Source organism: Ochotona curzoniae, unplaced genomic scaffold (assembly GCF_017591425.1).
Source record: "Ochotona curzoniae isolate NIBS_2020 unplaced genomic scaffold, NIBS_Ocur_1.0 contig_291, whole genome shotgun sequence".
NCBI lineage: Eukaryota > Metazoa > Chordata > Mammalia > Lagomorpha > Ochotonidae > Ochotona > Ochotona curzoniae.
Genome location: NW_024465649.1, coordinates 5,749,361 through 5,767,990, shown reverse-complemented (window position 1 = coordinate 5,767,990; position 18,630 = coordinate 5,749,361). Strand labels below are relative to the sequence as shown.

The window sequence follows — 18,630 nt, the reverse complement described above, 5'->3', positions numbered from 1 at the left end:
CAAGGAAGAAAACAATACCAGCAGATAAAATGATCTAGGAACTGAGCTGTTGCTCACAGCACCTATACATTTACGAAAGGAAAACTAACTGGTAATTGGACTCTCCAGGCACCCAAAAGGCTCAGGATAAATGCTGAGTCGATAGAACCGTGAATGAGGACTGTGCATTGGCCTCATTTCCCCCTTGGTTGTCATGATGCTTAACAGGGTAAAATCTTGATACTCTTTACTTAGTATATGTATTAATCTAAGATATCACTATATGAAAGGCAGAGTTGCAGTGAAAAACAGAATCTTCCATCTGCTGGTTTACACCACAAATGACCACACTAGCCAGGTGGGGCAGGTCCAGAGCCAGGAGACAGGAGCTTCTTCTGGATCTCCTGCATGGGTGCACAGATCCCAAGTACTTGAACCACCAGGGGCATTCCCATGGAGCTGAATCAGAAATGAAGCAGCTGGGACTTGACTATGACTTTGGATCACTGCCCATTTGGAACGCCAGCACTGCAGGCAGCAGCTTTGCTTGCTACACCACAATGCCGGCCCCTATTGTATGTCAGCTTATAAAAACATTTGCTTTAAACGCAGGCATCTGACTTAGTGATTAATCATTGTTTAGGATGCCCATTTTTCACATCAGAGTGCCTGTGTTCCATACGCAGCTCTAGCTCCTTTGTGTAGTTTCCTCCAGTGGATCTTGGCATGCAGTAGGTACTGGTTCAGGTAGCTGGGCTCTTGCCCCAGTGTGAGAATCCAGGATTGAATTCTTAGCTCCTAGCATTAACACTGGCACCCCCAGTCACTGTAGGAATCTGGAAAGTGACCAAGTACATGGGAGTTTCTCTCTTTCTCTCTTCCACCCACTTCCCTTCCTCTCAAATTTCGGAAAAGAAAATTCTTAGAAATGTTGACCTGCATGGACCATCACAGACTCTACCTAACACATAAACAGAAATGAAGACCAAGAGGAATGCTCTGAGCTGCCCCAAGGCACCCATTTTACCTGGCACAGCATTTTTTCCTTTTTTGACTGCACTGCTTAAGATGTGACTGTTAGCTGTCTGCCTGCTAAAGCGGTGTCACCATGATGCCTCCAATCGCCTTCCCTCATTTCAGAGATGCCGTGAAGATCATCAGAACAGTTATTCATCCCCACAGCAAGCCCCTCCCTTTACCCACTCTTCATCCATTCAGCTCTTTGCTCTAATTCAGGCACTAGGCTGGGTGCTAAGGATTGAATTCTAACCAGGAGGATTGAATGCCTTATCTTCCTGTAAGAACTCTCCCTCAGACTGCAAACTCTGAATTTGTGTTTCAAGTGGGCAGAAATACCTCTCTTGGTAAGACATGCTCAGCATGTTAGCAAGCCCTGGTGAAGACAATGAATTTTAATTTCAAAGGAATCAGAAGGATTTCAGTGTCTCAAGATTTACTGTGACTTGTCGTTCCTTTACTTTCCCAGTGAAATCATCCTTCCTGGATTTCTCGTTTGGAAAGGCAAACTTCTGTAATGTACCACTTTACCAATTAAACTTCTAAATATGCTTTTCTTTTTATCTTCTAGTCCTGGTACCTGGGATAAAAGTTGCAGCGTCCCACCATCCATCAGACAGACCACCTGACCCCTTCTCAACTCTGTAACATGGACGCAACCTCAACCCAGCGCGGTTACAACTTCACTGTCAGTGGAAGGGGAGGAAACCCAGTTCAAATCAACTTGTACATGGAAACAGCGAGCATTATGGTCAAACAGCAAAGGCCATAACCTTTTGGGATTTTTTTTAAGGAAAAAAAAAAATACTTTAGGGACTGTTGTAATTTCTCATATGGTGCTGGAAATGGTTGGGCTTTGTAACATTTGAAGTGTTTTCCGTGGTAGCGTGAGCAGTAGACAACGTGGCCAGGGGAGGACTAAGCTTGCTCACTGACTTCCTGTTGTAACATACTTTCCTTACAGAGCCTGGCTGTTTCACAGTATTTCATGAAGTTACCCATGCAGGTGTGGTCCTCCCAGAGCATTCGGGAGACACAGGGACAACTAAACCTTTCGTAGTAGCCGAGATCTGCAATATATAACTTACAGGACAGTCAAAGGGCAATGTTTTTTTCTGTAACATAATGGAAGAAGAAAATGCAGTTATATTCCTTTTGTATCTTTTCCTTTAGTTCAGTTTGGTTCAGCAGTCAGCAGTTTAGTACGTAACATGGCCCACAAGGACAATGAATCCTCTCACGTTGCAGAACAATTCTGAAAACGGCAAACAACTACTACTACTACTACTACTACTACTATTCAGTTTTTTAAAAGTTTTGAAATGCTGCACTTACATTAGAAAAAAAAACATTTTTTCAACAATTTCAACAATGACACAAAAATTCACATGGAAATGGGGAAGATGGTCTGTTTTGACAGAAACTGACAGGAATCAATCAAAACAATCGAATTTTGAATTGAGTAAAGTGCAATTTCATTGGATAGCTAAATATCTTTGTAAGATAGAGATTGTTGAAAATTCTATTTTTGTTTTTCCAAGTCCTTCCACCCCAGGACTCTAAATTATTGGGGTAAAAAACAGCCTTGCAAGAAAAAGGGGAGCTATTTTTGCTTTTTATGTTTTTTATTGTTAAACTTGTATCCCTTTAAAAACTGAAGGAAAATTTAAAAAAAAAAAAACAAAAAAAACAAATCTAATGGTGCTTTTACCACAACATGTTAACTACATTAAATGCTAATTAATTATTTTCTGTTATCAAAGCACATAACTAAAGTGAAATCATGGTATCTGTTAATTTTATAAGCTAGAAGTCACTATACTGAATTATGCCAATTCTGAACATTTTCACATGCATCCAGCAACATAGGACTCATCAGTTAGCAGACACCTCACTGTACCAGAGATTGTCCAGGAGTTTTAAAGACCTTTGTGTCCCTGAACTGGGCTTAGGGGAAAAAAAAAATAATAATAATAATAATTGTGAAGCCAATGCTGACTCAAACACTGACACCCATTCAGATCAAGCGTACTTGTTAGGGAAAAACAAAACCAACAAAAAAAAAAAGTTTGCACCCCAAAATGTCCTGTATCTTATGTAAAAAAAAAAACAAAAACAAAACAAAAAATGAAAAAACAAAAACAAACAAAAAAAAGTGCAAGTGATTTTTCTACCAGACAGCGAAGCGCCCCTTTGCTTCCCGTGCGACTTCAAGAAGGTTTCCTATAATATACATATATATACGTTCTGGTTGGCAAGCCCCGCTGATCAGAGAAAGTCTCTGCATGTTCTAGTGGTAGTAACTAATTTTTATCTAGTTAATGTAGGATAAAGTAGAGTGCATTAAGACACACTATTGTAATCCCTCCTCTAGGCACTTGCCTTTAAACGACGTTTCTCAGCCCTTCAGAAGGGCTCTACTACTGTCCTATACAATCAAGTAACTGAAATTCTGGGGAAGACACTTTGCCCTTCATCTTTCCCCCCTGAAACAATGTTGTTTTGTTTTGTTTTTTTTCCTTAATTTGCACGAAACAAAAATTCCATATCAATGTGCCTTGCCCTGGATAGCGATTATTTGTGGAATTGTTGCACATGCTCCTGTATTGAAAGGGGTTTTTTTCCCTCATCAAGCATTTGGAGACACTTTTTGTAAATGTGACTTTTCTGTCAGCCATCGTCAGTTTCAACATCTAGAACTCACTAGAAAGTTAGCTGTCCCGCAGATAGCAGTAGTCGTTATTGTCCTGTATGGTCAGTGGCAGTGCTATTCTGAGATCTGTAGATGCTTAGAATATCAGTATTTTGGATGTTGCTGCATTTTACAATTTATTTGGAGTCTTCCTTTATTTTTACTTCCCCCCTCCCCCAGATATATGAAAATATGCAATACCTGCTTATATCATGTAGAGAAGCTTAGCAATTATTAATTTTTCTTTTTTTTTTTTATTTGACCAAAGTCGGTGCTGCACTTGGCACAGTGTGTTTTAGGTGTTTGTCTTTGTACTTTTTTGTGATTTTTGAGTGCACGTGCGCAGGAAGGGCTCCTCTTAGAGAAGCAGTCAAACTGTGAAGCACTAAGCTGACCCTGCTTCAAGCAATTTTGTTTTTACAACTGTTCCTTTCACAAGCAAGCCTTAAGAAAAGACAACTTCCTTTTTCTTCAGCTCCCACACCCCATTTTTCTTAGCAGACTGCAGTCAATCCACATTCAATAAAAAGTATATAATGCCCATTTTTATATGCACGTTTTTAAACTTCCAAGTTCTGAAAATTGTTTACTGGTTATCTCTATTTAAGGAAAAAAAAATAAAATAAAACATTTTGGATGTTCATATGTGTCTGATAAGTGGTTGAATAGTCGTTTGGCGCTGTTGTATGGTGTGATTGTCAGTGTACGGTGTCACTTCCTATAGCCAGCCAGCATACTTTGCCTTCCCCTATAGCACTTAGCTGGGCATTACTTTATGATGACATATGTGCACTAAAAATTAAAAAAAAAGAAAAAAAAAGAAAAAGAAAGAAAAAATAGCAGCTTTCAGTGCTTCACAGTGAAGGGAAAAAAGCCTAGACAAACATTTTGTCAGAACCTTGCGATAAGCCAAGGTATTACCAGTAAATTGGTTGTATATACAATAAAATTGCACCCTTTTTTAAAAAAAACAAACTAAGCAATAGTTTGGGCAGTTTTAGTTGTTTTTAGTGAGCATGTTGTAGTCATGACTGCAAAGAAAGAGAATAAGCTGCCCACTCAGAAGATATGTAATTTGTATTGCTGTATAGTTTTATTGATTACACTGATTTATTCTACCCTATTTTATAATGCAGGACTTTTGTAATGTTGTTTAAATGAGGAAAAATTTCTGTCAAATTAGCCTAGTAAAATTTCTGATTGTTCATTATAAAGGCAGCGTTCATAGAATTGCTTTTCTTTCCTTCCCCTACCCTCTTTGGGAACTGGATTTAAGTTTAAAACTTTCCTGTTTCCTTTATTTTTTGTAAGTATTTAAATACAGTAATTTTTTTTCTCTCAATGGTATAGCATATTCCTATGCTATAGGAGTATAGGTCTACTGAAAAACCATTGGCAATGGACATTACAGGTATGCTGTATTTTTGAAGGTATTTTGTCGTATTAAGTTTGATGAAGCTAAAATTAGGCAACTCTGAACAGATTTGCAGGAAAAAAAAATGTTTTTAAAGGCTTTAAACCATTAGGGAGGCAGTCTAGGGTGATCACGAACAGGAGTTAAGTATTAAATACACTAAGTTAAATTTTTGTTCATGTTTCATTGTCCAGAAAGCAGCAGGAAACTGTAGTTCAGTTGTGATCAAACAAGAAAAGAAACAGCAACAGGACGAGTATCTGGCTTTTTTAGAATAAAAGCCGAGCAAAGATGTTTGAGGAGGACATTGCTCCCAGGGTGTGTAGGCAGACAGACCGGGCGCTATCCACATCTGAAGGCCCAGCCCTTGATTCTGAGACGTTTGGATTTTTGCTCTGCCATCCGGTGACATTCACAGGAGAGGCCAAGGCAAGCCCCTCTAAGGACTCTGTGTGTTTTCTTTGGGAACTGAAGTCTGAGGCACAAATGCTAAATTTTACTCTTATCCCCTCCACCTTTTCTTCTGGCCCTTCTCGGTGCCATGCAAGCGTCCTTTCCCCATCCATCTTAGGCAGAGGCCACTCTCTCCATCCTGGAGCTGCCTTCTGTCTCAGAGGTGTGCCCTGGCCCTTCTGTCACTGTACACTCTGGCACAGAGTTCTTAATGGTCCATGTACCCGGCCCTCATCCCCCCCAGTAGGGGCTGGGCTCGGGGCAGGTGGCTGAGGCTACACTTTTTGAAGCGTGTGCCCTTGCTTTTCCAACAAAGTGAAAAGGGTTTCAAAACTTTCCAGAGTCACCATATACAGTCAGCCCACAGGAATATGCAAAACCCATCTCCAGCTTGTCGCTCTTTCAAACCTTCACCCCCTCACATGCTTAAATTTCATAGTTTCAGTGTCATGAAGCATTTACAAAATCTAAATTAAGGAAACAGTCCACCCATCCCACCCCCACCCCCAGTAATTTTTTTTTGAGTGGGGGGAGGGTGGTTCTAAGAATGTCAGTTAATGTACTTGGCATTGCGTCTCTGGAAATATCTTTTTGTCCACATTGGTGGTAGTCAGTTTCTCTCTCTCTTTCTCTTCTGTCTCTACTTCTTGTTTGCTCCCTTCCTCTTCCTTTCTTTCCTGTGTAGCAGGCCTCCATAGAACAAATCCACAACGCAAAAAGCATGGTAATGTAAGGAGAGCTTCCGTGGCACCTCCCGCCCTCCGAGACCTGGCATGAGACAGCCTCAGAAAGCTGCCCCACCCACTGGCACGGCTGTCATTCACATAGGCTTCCAAGGCCCATTTTGTCTTGAAGTCAATGCATGTATTTACTGTTTGACAGTAAACCCGCTCTGCCTTCTCCATGTCCAAGGCTGTGCATTCGTCTAATTAGCGTCGTGTACGTTTCCCTTTTATTTTTCCAATAAAAAAAGCAGTGGGATGAAAATTGCTTTGATATATAGCAGGTAACATTGAAGCTATTCCATAGCACTTAACTGTAGTGAATACTGTGTCACCCATTCCGAAATCAATTTAATGTTTAATGCAAATCCATTACATGGTGCTATTACAGGCTGACAAAATGATTTACACAAATGTGACAACTCGGGCTCAATTCACTCTGCTTTCCAACAGTGTAAATGCATAGCAGTGTTTATCTGCATGAGAACTATGCACTAATCTATCTGAAGAAACAAACTATATCAACTTTGGTATCTACTTTCCGTTTACTCAATCCTTGCCTTTTTGGTCATTGTTATAATGCCAGCTTTAGGACAGAAAGAATTATAAGAAAACCAGCATAATACCTGATATATTAAAATGTAGTGCCTGTGATATCTGTATTATATTGCTCTTCGGACGTAAGAATTTTCTACACCGGTAGCCTTCGCTGTCTGTCAGCCAGGAACTTCTGGTATAGGTGATGTAAAGTAACCGTCCAATATTAATGCATGCTATTCCATAATGCTTAGTGACTGTATGAATATTACTCAAAGTTATGTTAGTTTTCTTTCTTTTTTTTTCTGACTAGATCTTGTCAGCTAGGTTTAAAGGTATTTCACTGAGAACGCAAATTCTGTCTTTTTGATTTCGCTGTTTTCAGTATTTTGGAGGTATACATTGACTTCAATTCAGTATTACTTGTGTTTTGTTTTTGTTTTCTGTTTTTCTTTTTTTTTTCCCCCTAGGGGACAAGCATGGGTGTTTGATTTCAGAAATCAGTACCTGGTCAAGTTTTTATCTCAAAGCTATGAATTGAATTTCAAGAACTCTGCTCTGAAGACACTTTGGGAACATTTCCAAGTGAGGGACATTTTCCTGGACCCCCAAACAGAAGCTTTGTGGATGCTGAAGCGTTTTCTTAATGGACAATGTTCAGCCAGGTACCCATGCTTGCTCCTTCACACCAGATCTTCTCATGTTAAAAGAAAAGAAAAAAAAAAACTGAGAAATCATGTGGCTATTTAGTTTCATACACAGTTGCAATATTTTCTTCAACAATAAAACTCTGTACAAACTCTGGGCCCAATTCATAAAAAAAAAGAGCTTTGTTATTAACACGGGATTTTTAATAGACTTTTTTTAAGTCAAAATTTAGAAATCTAAGAAATTTCATCTTATTCTCCCTTCTGCATTCCATCCAACCTAGTACCAATCTGCCTTTTAGTCCCCCCGAGAGATTACATGAACCAGATTAAGGGCATGGGGTAGAGGGGGGCAAATCCCAGGAGCCAAGGCTCAGGGACACTCATGCGAGGGCCCGAGATGGGGAAGCGGCACAGCAAGGTAAGACCGTGGCTGTCCCAGCTGTGGCGGCTGCCCCGCCCAGTGTCCTTCATGGACCCCTTGTGTTGCTTGACTCAGAATCCAAACTTCCCAACATGCATCTGGACCACAAGAGTACACAGTGGAAGTGCTACCTCTAACCTACCCAGAGCATCTTTGTGGCGGTGACCGCCCCCTGGGTCATAGAATGTGAACCTTCCTGTCTCTGTGGTGGTCTCCAGGACAAAAACCCTCCAGTGAATTTGGGCCATTTTTCCTGCTGTTTATGCTCAACTTCTCAGAATAACTAAAAGCTTTCATTTTTCTTTTGAGTCCGTTGGGTGTTATTTTTTATATTTTTGATAGTAGTCTGCACATTGGCCTCTTCGTCTTCTCTTACCTTTTAATAGCTTGAGATCCTGAGGCGGCTGGCTGCTTTGAGTGGTGCAGGAGCTGCCAGCCCACTTCCCTCTCCCTGTTCCCAGCCCCTCAGCCCTGCAGTGTGGAGGCATTTGGTAGCCTCACTGCTGAGACCCAACTAGTTGGACCAGGAGCTCCTGCAGGAGACTCTCAAGAGCCACTGTATGATTCCCTAGCCCTCCTTATCCCTGACCTCTTCCCAGAACAGAGCTAACCAGGAGCCTTTCCCCACCACACAGGGAAATCTGTCCACTGGAAACACCTCCAGCTTTTTTTTTTTTTCCCAAATTGTAGGGGGGGAGGGGTTGAATCCATCGAGTGGTTGGAAGAGAGCTGTTGTGAAAACTCAACACCCCCGTGTTAATAACTGACTCGGAAACCTGTTTTTATGAGGCGGGCCCCCTGTGCCTCTAGTATACCTGTATTGATCTCATAGTTACCCTTTTAGTTTTACTGTGTTCTGTGAAAATTTGTAATTGGTTGAGAATCACTGTGGGCGTCCATTCTTATTCAACTAAATCTCCACAGGTTTTTGAGCTGGTGTGGATTAGTTTAACTCTTGTATTCAACCGTTAGTGCTACCACCTTCTCACATTACAATACAATTACTGGAAGCAAGTACTGCATTTCCTATGCAACAAAAAAGGAAAAATAAAAAATTGCTAATGCTACGGGAGTTATGTGGTCATTTGCATTACGTCATGCCTAGAGTGGCTGAGTGACAGTTCTCTGTACAAAGAGGGGGTTCTCTCAGGAGATCGTATTTTCAATGAGGCATAGAGAAAGAGGTGACCAACCTGGATGTCAAACACCCTTGTGTGGGTGTGTTTTGTTTTGTTTTGTTTTGTTTTTCCCTGGTTGAAGGAGCAGCGATGTTTTATACAGCTGCATGGACAGTAGAGGACTGAATAATCAAGTGGTGCTTGACTGGTCTACCTGCTTTTAGTTACTCTACCTCTTGGAACCTACTCAGGAATTAGTATTAGGGCCCATGAGCTCTTATAATAGGAGGCTCCAAAATAACCTGACATTAGCAACTACAGCTCATGGCCATCACCCCTACCGATGGGAAAACCCAAGGGAAAGGCAAGGTCAGCTAAAGCTGGGTCCTCTGGGAAGAACACCAAGCCACTGGATTTTGAATTTTTTTCTGAAGGAATTCTCCTTGAGAGTAGGGACATCACATGGTTTGGGGAGTTGACTGACTGGTGGAGGATGACCCTGGAGGAGGATAAGGCCAGATATGCTAGCTCTACCGAGAGGTCAAGGCTAATACAAGTGAGGGGTTGGGAGGAGCTGAAAACTGTGGGGCAGCTGTTGCTGTGGCTTCAAGGACAGGAAACAAAACTGCAAAGAAATCTCTTCATCCTGGCTGCGCCTCCATGACTCTCAGGCACTCACCAGTGCCTATCATTAGCCCCCTCTCTTAGAGGTAGGCCATCTGGAAATTGTCAGGAGAAAAATACCTGCCCCAACCTCAACCCCACACAGCCAAGTATAGACACATGAGTTTGGACACCAGAGACATAAGTAAATAAGCAACATTTAAACTTCACAACCACGTGGCAAGATATTTACTGCTTATTCCCTGTTACAGATGAGGAAATTGAGAGATTACACAACATCACACAATAATTAACTGGCAAAGTGAATGTCAAATCAAGAGGCCTGACTTGAGACCCCATCTTAAAATCACCATGGTATACTGAACTCAGTTAACTGAATGTTTACTATGTACCAGAAACCATGCCAGAGACAGGGATAGTAAGTAAAAATTGAGCATTCTTATGAGCTGTGTAATCTGCAGAGCAAAAATAAGCGTTGTCGAAATGCATGTGACTCAGATGAGCTGCAAAGGCAAGCACATAGTTGCAATGACTGCTCTAAAGGATTACGTTGCAGAGGAAGCCTGATGAGACATTAGACAAGCAGGCACCATGAAGAAGATTATTATCAGTGGAGAAACTGCATGCACAAAGAGTCTGTGTCAAAAGGAATTTGGCACCTATGAGGGAGTGAAAGTAGGCCTGTTTGGATGACAAGGAGATCAGGAGAGGAAATACAATTCGAGATAAAGTTTGATATTTAAATCAAGACGTTGAAAGGCTTTGCAGATCTAGCTCCTAGAACTTAACTTGTAAGAACTTTATAAAATATGCATCAGTCAGCTTGGACTAGTCATATCCTACCACACATGTACAAGATGGAAAGCTTAGTGGCTTGCAACAATAAAGGTATGCACCCTAGTTTATCTGCTTGTTAAGGTTTTCCTGGGCCTCTGCACGAGATCTCCTTATGCTAGGATCCATGGTGGAGAAAGAAACTCCCACTAGGAATGTTGCTGAAGTGTTGGCAAAGCACATATCAGCTTTTACCCACTCTGTGGAGGCCTCTTGAGTTATATGGGCTATAGCAAGTCACTTGGTCTTGCATGGTTTCATCAGGATCGAGAAGCATCAGGGAAAGCAGAGAACATTAGCAGAGACTTTATGGGGAGAGGACGGAAAGCTATGCAGTGTGGAGCCAGGGCCAAGGGCAAAGGGTCCACAAGGAAGCTACTAGAATAACGGAAACAGAGAATCTGCTGAACTCAGGCTCTGGAGCCCATGACAGAATGGAAGAGACTATAAGAACATAAGTAACTCATGTGCACAGGCTCTCTATTAACTGATAAGGATATTAATTACTGTTGTCTACTGAACTCTATTCATAGTAAAGGCCTATAGATACATTATTTCATTCGTTAGTATTTTTTTATTATATCAATCTTCAAAAAAGTGTACAGTCCTCAAAGCACACTCCTAATTCCAGTAAATACAGCTATTTCCACACCTACACACTTCAAGCTTTTTACATTAGACCAAGTGTATCAATGCCTTGTTTTGGTCTTTATTGTTTGAACTATTAAGAAATCCGAGTTGAAATCAACCAAGATGGTTGGGCACTTGGTGCAGCAATTGAAATGCCACTTGGGATGCCCGTATTCCATGCTGAAGTGCCTGGATTCAAACCCGAGCCCTACTCTATTCCAGTGTTGCCACTGTATACTCCTGGAGAAGGCAGGGGAAGGCTGAAAGAGTTGGTTCCCAGACACCCACATTGAAGACCTGGCCTGAAATACTGGCTCTTAGGCAGTTGTGGAATAAATCGCTAAATGGGGGAGTTCACTCTGTCTACCCATCTCCATCTCAAATAAATAAAACCAGCCATCACCACCCCACACACATACAAGTATACTGCAAAAAGTCTGTGGAAGGCATAATTAATCAAATTTAGTGTGGGCAAGAAAATGTTTTCAGATCCATACATAGTTTTTCTATAAAATAAACTTTGCATGCATTTTTAAAGACCCTCATGCTCTAAGTGACTCATGGGTTACAGAGCTTGCAGCCTAGAACATTTTAAACACCATTTCAATGCCCTGTGTGATGCCAAAATGTAGAGAGAAGACCTCTTTTCTATATACTGACAACATAATCTGGTCATTTCCAAGCCTCTTTTTGTATAACCCATGAAATCTTTCAGTTAATACCTGCCTCTACAAAGCAGAAGAAAGTGGCATTAGAAAAATGAGTCCAGGATTTAAGAGCAGATACACTTGGGCTTAATTCTCAGTTTTTCATTTACTTGATTTTGCAATACCAGGATCTTCAATTACCCCATCTGTAAAATGATAATAATGATAGCACCATGGCCACATTGTGGCACAGCAGATTAAGCCAACACTTAACAACTCTGGCATCCCTTATCAGAGTGACCAGTCAAGTCCCAGCTCCTCGCTTCCAACCTAGCTTCCTGCTGCTGTGCCTGAAAAGACAGTAGATGATAACCCAAATATCATATCCTGCCATTCAAGTGGGAGACCCAGATGTCTCTGGCTCTTAACTTTGAGCCGATTCAGTTCTACTTGTTTCAACCAACTGCAGAGTAAACCAGCAGATGGAAAATTCTCTCTTTCTCTCTCTTTCTTTCTTTCTTTCTTTCTCTCTCTCTTTCTTTCTTTCTTTCTTTCTCTCTACATCTCTACCTCTCTCCTTCCTGTTCTCTTGCTTGGACTTTCAAATAAGTTAATTTAAAAACTCAGATAACACTCTTACAAGATCTTCAAAAGGGTTAAATGAAATTAGGCAGAATACCCAGCACACTATTAACCACATAAAAACTGCTCTCATTTTGTGTGTGTAAGAATAGGAATCCAGAGACCACAGAGGGTAGTACTGCATAGTGGAAAGAAGTTGGGCTTGAAACCAGACTGGGACGTAAATCCCTCTTCTGCCCTTTCTTGGCCATAGGGGATTTAGCAAGTTATTATTCCTCTCTAAATCTGTTTCTTCACCTGTCAAATAACTACAAGAATCTCTTCTTTTTTTGAAGGAGAGGCCCAAATGGCTCAATTAACATTAAGGGGATGTCTTGAGAAGCCCAGTTCTAAGCACCAGGCACTAGACGAGAGGGGGCAGAAGTAAGTCCCACCTTGGCTCTGGTTCCTATTCTCCTAAACCTATTGGCTTAAAAGGCAAGGAGAGTAGGCCTAGCATCATGAGATTAGTCATTTTTTTAATCCTTCAAATTGTGGTTCCTGGCTAAATAGTAAGGTTTCTACTTGCCTTTAGGGAGAACCAGGGCTCCCCTTGACTTCCTACAGAATGAGATGGCTTCTCAAAAGAACACTGGCCTGTGCATTCTACATTTGGTTTCAACCAGGGACATCAATATGGGTTTTAACTTCTGTTGCAGGAAACCCTGCTAAAACAAATGCACATTTATTTCTACTAGCACATTTTTATAGACAAATAGCATATATACACAAAATAGAATTGATGAGTGAACTTACATGTAACCATTGTCCATCACTTGACATTAACTGCTTCTCTCCATAATCCACTTCCTGACACTAGCCTCAGATTGCCTTGAAACAAATATCAGACATCATTTAATGTCATACATAAACAGAAGTCTAAAAGACAAGGAACCATAAAACATACAAAACACCATTTTTAAGGTCTCAAAATATTTTTGATAATTTCTTAGTATCATCAAAACTGTTTTAAACATTTTTTAGTAGTTGGTCCTGGGGCTGGCATCATAGCATATCTGGCTAAATCACCAGTTTGAGTTCCTGTTTAAGTCTTGCCTGCTCTGCTTCTGATCCAGCTTCCTGCTAATATGACCAACAGAAGATGGTCCAAGTGTTTGGGCCCCTGCCACCCACACGGGAGACCTAAACGGCATTCTAGGCTACTGGCTTCAGCCTCGCTCATCCCTAATAATTGTGGGTATATGGAGTGTGAATCAGTGGATAGATGATTCATCTCTCTCTCTCTCTAAATCTACCTTCCAAACAAGTAAATAAATATTTTTTAAAATAGTTGATCCTAATAAGAATCTAAATAAGGTCCATCTACAAAGCGGTTTATATCTGTCTTAAGTCTTGAAATATGTGCAAGTAGGATTATCCTCCATCTCTTTTCCATGCAATGAATTGTTGAAGAACTGTGCTGTTTGTCTTGCGGTTTTTTATTCCCTTCTTCCTCCCCCCACACACAAGATTTTGTATAATGCATCCTGGTGATGTATTCAGTGTATTCTATTATTAAGTTGGAAGCACATTCTCACATGAAAGTTAGTAGCATGGACTGCAGTCCCAAGGCTGTATCACACAAGATTCTTGGGCTAAACGGACCAAGGGACTTATCTTTGTGTTTGTGCCTTGACTGTTTGGAATCTGGATGAAATAACTGGACCAAAGAGAAAGGTGCTCAGGAGTTGTTCTCTGCCAACTCCATTCCAAGACCTCTCTTGTCTCTGACAGAGAACAGGGAAGGAAGGGAGAACTTACTTAATGGCAAGGAACACAGTCCTCCTCTGTCCCCTTCTGCTGACATTATTTTTTAAGATTTAAAAAAACAGATTTGAAAGAGTTATAGGAAAAGAAGATGGAAAATATCTCTTTCCTTGTCTCCCTAACTCTGCCTTCCAAATACATGTGTGACTATCTTAAAAAGTAATTTTAAAATTAGAGTGTGTTTGCTTGGAGACCAGAAGTCAATTGCAGGGCAAGAGAAGGAATTTTTTGGTCAGGCCCTATGATGGCATGCAGCTGAGTTCCCAAGAGCTCCAAAATTACTTCCTAGTACTGACGACTTTAGCTTCTACTATCTTGGGTTCTGAATACTGGCTTGGCCATCCTGTTCCATGAAACTCCAAAAATTCCTATGTAAGGTCATTTAAAACAAACTCGGCAAACATCAACTACTTCCCAAATATCAGAACTTGGAGGTGTGAAGGAGATGCATCCAAGATCATTTTGGAGGACTGAAGAGTATCTAAGAGGAATTAGACATACAAACCATATATTTGTAATTGCACCATGGTCTTGGAAGAACCAAGAGGACATCATGTGTGCCCTAGGTAAAGGGAAAACAAAGGAACTGTAGTAACACATTTCCTCCTGTACTAACAAAGCACTTGACACTGAGTAATTTATGCAGTGGTTTATCCAGTTCGTGATTCTGGAGGCTGGATGTCCAAGGGCATGGTGCTTCCTACTATACCTTAATATGGCAGAGCATGCCATGTGTGACACAGAGCAAGTGTGCTAGCTCAGATTTCCTTCTCTGTATGATGTCACTGATGTCACCCATTGCAGTGCAACGGGTTCAACTTCCACCTACAACACCAACATCCCATGTGAGCGCTGAAGTCCCACTTGCTTCTTTTCTGATACAGCTCCCTGATAACGCAACTGGAAAAGCAGCCAAGAACAGCCCAGGTCTTTGGGCCCCTGCTACCCATGTTAGAAAACCAGATGGAGTTCGAAGCTTCTGGCTTCTGTCTGACCCAATCCTGGCATTTGCATCCATTTAAAGAACGAAACAGCAGATAGAATGTCTTTCTCTCCTTCTCATTTTGTAACTCTGTTTTTCAAAAAAAAAAAATCTATAAAAGCAATAAAGCCACTCATACCGTCGTGGGGGATCCACTCTCATGACTTCTTGTAATGAATTCCCAATGAGCCAATACCATTAACACATGAATTTGAGGATTGCGTTTCTAACATGTAGACTTTGGGGAACATGTTAAAGCCATAGCAGAGAGCCTCAAGAAGCTATACAATCTAGGGTTCCAAGGATGAAGATAATTCAAGGGACTGGCTAGAAGATATTCATGTTAGGAATGTGCACGTGTTCTTGCCGCATGCCTTGTGTTGCTTTCCACACTTTCCATGCACTTACACATATAAACCAACTTCAGCAAGGAAGCACAAGTAGCTCCCCCCTTTACAGAAAGGTGTTAGATATTTTCTTTGCCTATATCTGCAATGCCATGATACACTCAAATAGCAGAGTCTCAAAGCTGTAACTATTATTAAAGGACTACACTACTGTGATAAAATTGGGGAAATGGTGGGAGGGAATAGTAGGGGGGAAGGAAGGGGAGGCAGAGGGAAGAATCCCAATACCTACAAAATGGTATCATGGAAAACAATAATTATTATTATAAAAAAATTAAAATCTGTAATAGAAAAAGATAAAATGCCACTTGGTGTGAACTGACATTGACAGAGTAAAGTTGTGCTCAGGGTCTACATGTGGCTTTCTTTTCTGAATTTTACAGGAAGCCTTAAAAAACAAACAAAGTAAGTCTGAGGCACAGAGAGCTTCTGTAACTTTCTTTTCTTATTTTAATGTTTCTATTAATTTCAAAATTACAAATGAGGTTTTTCTTTTATCTTTAAAATGTTACTTACTTAAGAGAAAGATGACAGACAGATTTCACATAGCTGGCTTGCTGTACGGATTCCTACAACAGCCCGGAATGCACCCAGCTTTAGCCTGGGAACAGAAACTTAAGCAGGCTTTTCCAAGTGAATGGTCAGGAACAACTTACTGGAGCCATCATTGCTGCCTTTTGGGGTTCATATTATCAGGAATCCAGAGATGGGGAGTCAAAGGTAGATAGGAAACCTAGACACTCCAGTATGGGACTCAGGCAACCTAACCAGTACCTTAACCACTAGGTCAAACATCCACCCCTTGTATTTATTTCAGTAACTACCCAAGAATGTTTTTTTAAAGTGCAGTATCTCAGACACTTTAGGCAAGGGTAGAGTAATCACAATTTGTTTTAATAGAAGGTGGATTCATGAACCTTTTCTAATGGCCAGATCTACATACAAGGTGCTCCATGCTGTGAAGAGGAGGAACATTCCATGTGCCTCTCCAGATCCACTATGCACCCTTTACTGAGCCCCTGTTGACTCAGGAGGCTGGCCTGTATGAACCATGTGATTGGGCTCCCTTGGCCTTGAGCATCCACTTGGAAGCAGCAGATGGGAACTCCTGACAAGCAGGTTGGTGGAAGAAAGGAGAGCAATGGCAGGGCTTGTCTCCCTGGCTCTCCCCCTGGCTGCTGGCATTGCCCAGCAGGTCAGCGCTCCTCTCAGGATAGCCTCGCTTTCCTAAATTCTTTTTCTAACTTGTGATTACTCACTGCTCCCCAGCCTTCTCCCTCCTTTGTAATCACCCTACATCTTGCCCACACTTTTGTAAACATTCTCTTTATTAAAACCTTCTCAAATCATCTTGAGTCGAATATCCTATCTGTTTCCTGCTGGAACCCTGACTGATAGAGTGGTGCCAGAGCAAGCTTCCGGAACCTTCTTGCACCTGAAACTCCAGCGGAGGCTTAGATTTATTCACAGGATAGATGTCAAAGCCATAAATTTTCCCATCTTAGTTTATCCTAGACTCAGAAGGCTGGCCCCAACCTTCAAAGGTCGCTGAAATCCATTTCCCTGCCTCAGGCTAGGAATCCCGCCCCCTGCCTCCCGCCCCCTGACCACCACCCCTGTCAGAGAATATATCTCACTTTGAAGATCCCCAGGTAAGGAGGTCCCATAATTCACGCTCGAGTCTTCCGTTTCCTTGCCTGATAAGTCTGCCTCCTGTCTGGCTCAGACTCCTCCTGCTGCAGGTATAGCCCATTCCTTTTGTTGGTTCCTGGACAAGAGCTGAAAAAAAGCTCGTCATTCTTGGGGACATAAGTGTCAAATCATCCTTCCCCTTGTCTGGCTCTGAAGTGCAGCTCAATGAGAACAGATAATCTGCTTGTGCATGTTGCTGTAATCAACCTGGACATGCTCTGGGACGTCTACAAGTAACTACCTTCCACAGAGCATGGGTGTGAATGGTTTGTACCAGCAGGCAGGGCCAGCGGGAGCCCATCCTCTACGGAAAGCGGCCACCCCGGTTCCTGGTGAACACTTTCCTTTCAACTTACCTTTATTCTCATGGCCACGCACCCTCGGCCTGTTCCCCGGACCCTTAAACTCAGGAAGGCACTGGTTTACGCCTCATCACCTGCCCTGTCAAAGGTGTGGCCAGCAGGGCCTCCACTCATCAAGAGGCTTTGTGTCACTGTGCTGGACCTGTCACAACAAAATAGATTATTATTTCCTCCTGGTTCTGGAAGCTACAAGTCCAAGCTCTTAGTAGATTCACTCTTCCATGGTCTTTCTCCATGACTCACACATGGCTGCCTTATCCTGTTTCCCCTGTGGTCCTCTCTGCCAGTAGTTCTGCTGCCTCCCTATGTGCTCATGCCCTCCTGCTATCAGTGTACCCATCATGTTGCACTGTAACCCACCCCAGCTGACTCATTTTAATGGAATTACCGTTTAAAAGCCTTATCCCTTATATGTCCTGAGATACTGGGACTTGAGCTTGCAACGCATGGATCTGATGGGGACCCACTCATCCTGCTCTGCCACTTTCTTTCATAATGCTCCACCTACGTGGCTTTCGATGGATTCGCGCTGGGCTGGACATAAATCAGGAAGAACAACAAATCCCAGTATGTGATAAATCTCATAGCCCACAGACATAAAGCACCTCGTACTAGAGCTGGCGTGGTGGCTTATGTTAAGCTGCTGTCTGCGATGCTCACATCCCATACTGGATGTAGTAGCCTTCCAGCCCATTTGCAGGTTTGTGATCTAGTACCCTGCAAGCGTCATGGTCCAACATGGCTGTTGTGGTCATTTGGTTACTGAACCAGTAGATGAGTTTTCCATCTCTCTTTCTGTGTATGTGTGCTATCCCTCCCTCTCTGTCACTCTGCCTTTCAAATAAATAAAATAGATCTTGAAAATACAATTCAAAGTTTCTTCCCTAAACCCTGCTGTGTCTATACCCACCCCCTCATGCCAGCCACACACACACACACACACACACACACACAATTGCAGTGATGTATTGTAAATCATTCACCTTGCTCTTTAAGTGCTGTCTGATCTCATTAACTGTTTCATTCTATTACTGGATTGGTGAACATACTCACACAAGGGT

At 41.8% G+C, this 18,630-nt stretch overlaps 1 protein-coding gene across 6 annotated transcripts in view; it reads left to right on the top strand.

Moving 5' to 3' along the window:
* Window positions 1-8,952, top strand: part of NFIA (nuclear factor I A) — a 589,215-nt gene extending 580,263 nt beyond the window's left edge. For all 6 annotated transcript variants that reach the window (XM_040978451.1, XM_040978450.1, XM_040978449.1 and 3 more), the window contains one exon: window positions 1,568-8,952. In XM_040978451.1, the coding sequence (XP_040834385.1) occupies window positions 1,568-1,585 (18 nt within the window). In that variant the 3' untranslated portion in view covers window positions 1,586-8,952. The remainder of the gene's footprint in view (window positions 1-1,567) is intronic.
* Window positions 8,953-18,630: the final 9,678 nt, after the last annotated feature.